The sequence below is a fragment of the Phaseolus vulgaris genome, chromosome 7 (assembly GCF_051622355.1).
Source record: "Phaseolus vulgaris cultivar YP4 chromosome 7, ASM5162235v1, whole genome shotgun sequence".
Taxonomy (NCBI): domain Eukaryota; kingdom Viridiplantae; phylum Streptophyta; class Magnoliopsida; order Fabales; family Fabaceae; genus Phaseolus; species Phaseolus vulgaris.
The window spans coordinates 56,740,419-56,745,629 of NC_143504.1; the positions used below are offsets into that span (position 1 = coordinate 56,740,419).

Consider the following 5,211-nt stretch of genomic DNA (forward strand, 5'->3'; position numbering starts at 1 on the left):
ACACCTTTCGTTCTACTTGTATTTTAAATATTAGTATTTAAAATTAAATTTATATTATAATTAAATTTTATAGTAATCTAAATTTAAGATATATTTTATATTTTTAAATAGATTAAATTAACATTTACCATTTAGAAAAAGAGTAAAATATTAGTAAGAAAATGAAAAAAATTCTTTTGATAAACTAATTTGGTGAGTTAAAATTGAAAAAAATCCATATGTTATGTATGTTTTATAGGCTAAACATAAACAACCATTTTTTTTTCTAAAGAATTAGTAATTATATGTTAGCAACGAACGTACGGAACATTAGTTGTAGTGTTGGAAATTGGTTAACAGCGAAGCCACGGCGCACTTTTCTGACTGCCCCCCGCGTCACATAACGACAACTTTATCTTCACCTCACAATTCCCAATTTCCTTCATTTTCATTTGTTTAACTTCCAAATCATAGTTATCGTGTTCGTAGTGTAAACGACCACTTCTCTTCTCGCTAAGCTCCATCTTTCTTGGCTTAGCGGGAACATTTCTTTATTTCAATTATTATCACCATTTCCTTTCTGCAATCATACTTTACAACATTTGTTTTCACCCCCTTTTTCTGTATCCAATCTGACCCTCCTTCTGCTTCCCAGAATCGTTCCCCTGGAATCAAATATTTGATTCAAAACCTTCCCTACTCGATTCCATGAGCAAAATTTGTGTTTTTGCCTCTGCTTTCTATTCAAATCACTGATGGGATAATCTTCAAATCGAATGTGCAGTTGTATTTATAATCTATCTGACTTTTGTTGATATTACTTTCTGACTGGTTCCTTGTTATTTCATCCATTTGTGCTCTACTTGGGAGTTTTATGTAAAGTCGATTCCTTTATAATATTTTCTTAGGTCTACCAGATGATGCAATTGTAAAGCCTTGCCTTTCAGATTTTGCTATTTGATGGTATCATAAAAGGGCCAGCTTGTATCGTCTAAACCCTTTTAGAGAGTACATGATCTCTTAAGGGTTTTGGCTTTTGAGAAGAAAAGTATTTACTTTCATCCTTTTTGGTCTAAGGATGGATCATATAAGCAACGAGGCTAGTTTTGTCCCTTTTGCGATTGGCCCTTCTAGCATTCTGGGCAGGACTATTGCTTTCAGGGTTCTGTGCTGCAAGTCTATCTTAAAATTGAGACATCAGATTCGTTTTGTGTTGTTGGATATCTTACATGGTTTTAGGGAATTTTGGGGACCCATTTTGTCATGGTTGCACCCAAGAAATCCGCAGGGGATATTGGCAATGATGACTATAGTTGCTTTCTTGTTGAAACGGTACACCAATGTGAAGGTGAGGGCTGAGATGGTATATAGGCGGAAATTTTGGAGAAATATGATGAGATCTGCATTGACCTATGAGGAGTGGGCTCATGCAGCCAAAATGCTTGATAGAGAGACACCAAAGATGAATGAATCTCACCTTTATGATGTGGAGCTGGTGAGTAACAAGCTTGAAGAGCTTCGCCATCGCCGGCAAGAGGGGTCTCTTAGGGATATAATATTTTGTATGCGTGCAGATCTTGTTAGAGATCTTGGTAATATGTGTAACCCTGAACTCCACAAAGGTAGGCTTCAAATGCCAAGACTAATCAAGGAGTATATTGACGAGGTATCAACTCAGTTGAGAATGGTTTGCAACTCTGATTCGGAGGAGCTTCCATTGGAAGAAAAACTTTCTTTCATGCATGAAACTAGACATGCATTTGGGAGGACTGCTTTGTTGTTAAGTGGGGGTGCTTCCCTTGGAGCTTTTCATGTTGGTGTGGTTAAAACACTGGTAGAACATAAACTTATGCCGAGGATAATTGCTGGTTCAAGTGTAGGATCCATCATGTGCTCCATTGTTGCCACTAGGGCTTGGCCTGAGCTTCGAAGCTTTTTTGAGGATTCATTGCAATCATTACAGTTTTTTGATCAATTAGGTGGGATTTTTACAGTTGTGAAGAGGGTCACAACATATGGTGCAGTTCACGAGATCAGACATTTGCAAATGATGCTGAGGAATCTAACAAGCAATCTTACATTTCAAGAAGCATATGATATGACGGGTCGAGTTCTTGGGATTACAGTTTGTTCCCCAAGAAAGCATGAACCACCTAGATGTCTTAACTACTTGACTTCACCTCATGTTGTTATATGGAGTGCAGTCACTGCTTCTTGTGCCTTTCCTGGCCTTTTCGAGGCTCAGGAATTAATGGCAAAGGATAGAAGTGGAGATATTGTTCCTTACCATCCTCCTTTTAACTTGGGTCCTGAAAAGGGTTCCACTCCAGTGCGCCGTTGGAGGGATGGTAGCTTGGAGATGGATTTACCTATGATGCAGTTGAAAGAGCTGTTCAACGTCAACCATTTTATAGTTAGTCAGGCCAATCCTCATATTGCACCATTGTTGAGATTGAAAGAATTTATACGAGCTTATGGAGGAAATTTTGCAGCAAAGGTATGTCATGGGCTCGGACCTCTATGAATACATACATGTTGACGTGTCGGTTTATTTTGTTTGTTAAATGAACTTTTCACTTCTACATTTTCCATTAATCCGGTCTCTGTTCCTAACTGAAATATAAAAACTTAGATAAAATGTTATAACTTCAGTTGATTGTTATAGCTGATGACCCCATTTGGGAGGGGGAGGGAAGGGTTGGCTTGGCTTGGCTGGCTGTTGTTCTACTGATGAATGTGATTTGGGTGTGTTTTGCACGTTTGCTTATGTGAATTCATCAGTGTTTGAAATTTAAAGATCACAGCTCTATTGGTATTTACTGTTTATTGGTTAAATAAATCATCATGGAGTTTTATTACCTGTACTATTCCCTGTCAATTTCAAGGAGAAATTAATGCATGCAGAGTTTGGATGACTAAAACAGATTGCTGCCATTGCCATTTGCTTGCACAAACATACAACTTATCTTTGTTGATGTCTGATGGTTTAATCCAATAAGCAGGTGGTTCATTCGTGTCTTAGTAATTAGTGACATTGCTTTGATTTTTAACAAGATGACTTCTTTAGCAGCAGCTGAATGTTGAAATAATGGTAAAATATTCTTAGGAATATGTTACTATTTGTTTACGAATTTAGCGTAGGCATAACTTCCATCTGAATATTCATTGGCATATGCGGATCTTAAGTTCAAATTGTGTAATTTTTATGCAACCTCCTCCTCAACTTGAGTGGAAAATGGTGGTATATTTCACCAGTTTTTGCAAAAAGGCATCATACTTGTTTTCCATTGGATCTTCAGTATACTGCTGCACTACTATTCTGAGTATGCAACTATACTAATCCAATGTGGTTTTCAATTATGTAGCTTGCTCATCTAGTGGAGATGGAGGTGAAACATAGATGTGATCAAGTACTGGAGCTCGGCTTTCCATTAGGTGGACTTGCCAAACTGTTTGCTCAAGACTGGGAGGGTGATGTAACAGTTGTTATGCCTGCAACTCTGTCTCAGGTATGTGCTCAAGAACAATTAAATACACTATGCTTTATTTGTAGAAAAGAAATATCAAGTGTTATTGAAAATTGTGAGGAATTTATTTACATAATTTAATGGAGATGATTCATTTGAATAGTGATTAACTTGTGTATGTTGTTTTTTCTCTCTCATCCTACTCCAGTACTTAAAAATCATACAGAACCCTTCTTATGTAGAACTTCAAAAGGCAGCTAACCAAGGGAGAAGAGGCACTTGGGAGAAGCTTTCTGCCATAAAAGCAAACTGTGGAATTGAGCTTGCTCTTGATGAGTCTGTTGCAATTCTGAATCATATGAGGCGTCTCAAAAGAAGTGCCGAGAGAGCTGCTGCTGCTGCTTCTCATGGTCTGCCCACTATAGGCAAATTCAGTGGTCCAAGAAGAATTCCCTCGTGGAATGTCATTGCTCGAGAGAATTCTACAGGATCCCTAGAAGACCTTCATGCAGATGCTGCTTCCTCATTGCATCAAGGTCTTAATAGTCCCAGTGGAGCCACTGGTAAAAATTGGAAGTCCCATCGTAGCATTCATGAGGCAAGTGACAGTGAATCTGAAAGTGCTGACTTGAATTCTTGGACCAGATCCGGTGGGCCTTTGATGAGAACTACATCAGCAGATATGTTCATTGACTTTGTTGAAAACTTAGAAGTTGATACTGAACTAAATAATGTGACACAGACTAGCCCTCATGATTTTCAGCATCACAGTTCAAGGAACACAACTCCTGATAAGTGCTCCGAGAGCACAGATCAGAAAGAAAATGGCAACAGGGTTGTCATGAATGGATCTAACATAATGGTATCTGAAGGTGATCTTTTGCAGCCTGGAATGATCCATAATGGGATTGTATTTAATGTTGTCAAGAAAGAAGACTTGACACCTTCAAATAGGAATCATGATTATAATAGTTGTAACAATGCAGTGGTTGAATGTGTACAAATTGACTTTCCAGAGAAGGAGATGGATGCTTCTAGCTCAACTTCTGAAAATGGTGATGAGGAATCAACAATGTTCAGTTCTTCAACTGATTTGGTTAAGGATCAAAGCATTGCTGACAGTTAACACCAAAGATCACACCACCATTTTTCCTAATTGAATTTACTCAGTGCTATTGTTCATATTGTTGATAATTTTAGTATATCATCTAGGGTATGTTTGGACAAACTTCTCCACAAGTACTTCTAAAAAGAAAAAATACTCTTTAAGCTAAAATTAGCTTATGCATTGTTAAAAAATAAAAATTCTGAAGAAATTAGGAGAGTTTCTATAAATTAACTTATAATCTTATGCATAAACTAATTCTATTCTAGGGAAAGATTCATCTCATTTTTCTTCTTAATTTTCACTTTTAGAAGTGCTTATGGAGAAACATGTTCCATCATTCTCTTGTCAAGAATCTCTGTATTCTTTTTTCAGTTGGAATGTAGCTCAAAATCTGTGATGCTCATGAATGCAAGGATGAAAAGTGATTTCCATTTTGAAATGCATGCAGTCCACAACTAGATTGAAATTTGTAGCAATATCCCTTATACAGATGAATGAAATCTACTCTAACTTCACATCCCCTCTTGCTTTTCCTTTGTGCTTCTTTTTACAAGCACAGGGACATTGCCAAATTCTTTTAATCATGAAGTTGAAGGGTTTCAGCTTGCAATAGGTGTTCTCCATGTTGATGAAACTGAGTTTTTTATAGTAAGCAAT

The 5,211-nt window shown here is 37.2% G+C and overlaps 1 protein-coding gene across 1 annotated transcript; it reads left to right on the forward strand.

The window, feature by feature from the left end:
* The first annotated feature begins 308 nt into the window (after positions 1-308).
* On the forward strand, positions 309-4,993 carry SDP1-LIKE (sugar-dependent 1-like protein). The gene is made up of 3 exons (XM_068637927.1): positions 309-2,476; positions 3,345-3,488; positions 3,655-4,993. The coding sequence occupies exons 1-3, from the start codon at positions 1,058-1,060 to the stop codon at positions 4,570-4,572; spliced, it is 2,481 nt and encodes an 826-aa protein (XP_068494028.1). The 5' UTR covers positions 309-1,057; the 3' UTR covers positions 4,573-4,993.
* The last annotated feature ends 218 nt before the right edge of the window (positions 4,994-5,211 follow it).

Excerpts from the sequence above, each read along its gene's own strand:
- SDP1-LIKE (XM_068637927.1), top strand. The coding sequence starts at position 1,058 with ATGGATCATATAAGCAACGAGGCTAGTTTTGTCCCTTTTGCGATTGGC. Across the intron at positions 2,477-3,344 it reads GAGGAAATTTTGCAGCAAAG|CTTGCTCATCTAGTGGAGAT; the intron begins GTATGTCATGGG and ends TCAATTATGTAG. Across the intron at positions 3,489-3,654 it reads TGCCTGCAACTCTGTCTCAG|TACTTAAAAATCATACAGAA; the intron begins GTATGTGCTCAA and ends ATCCTACTCCAG.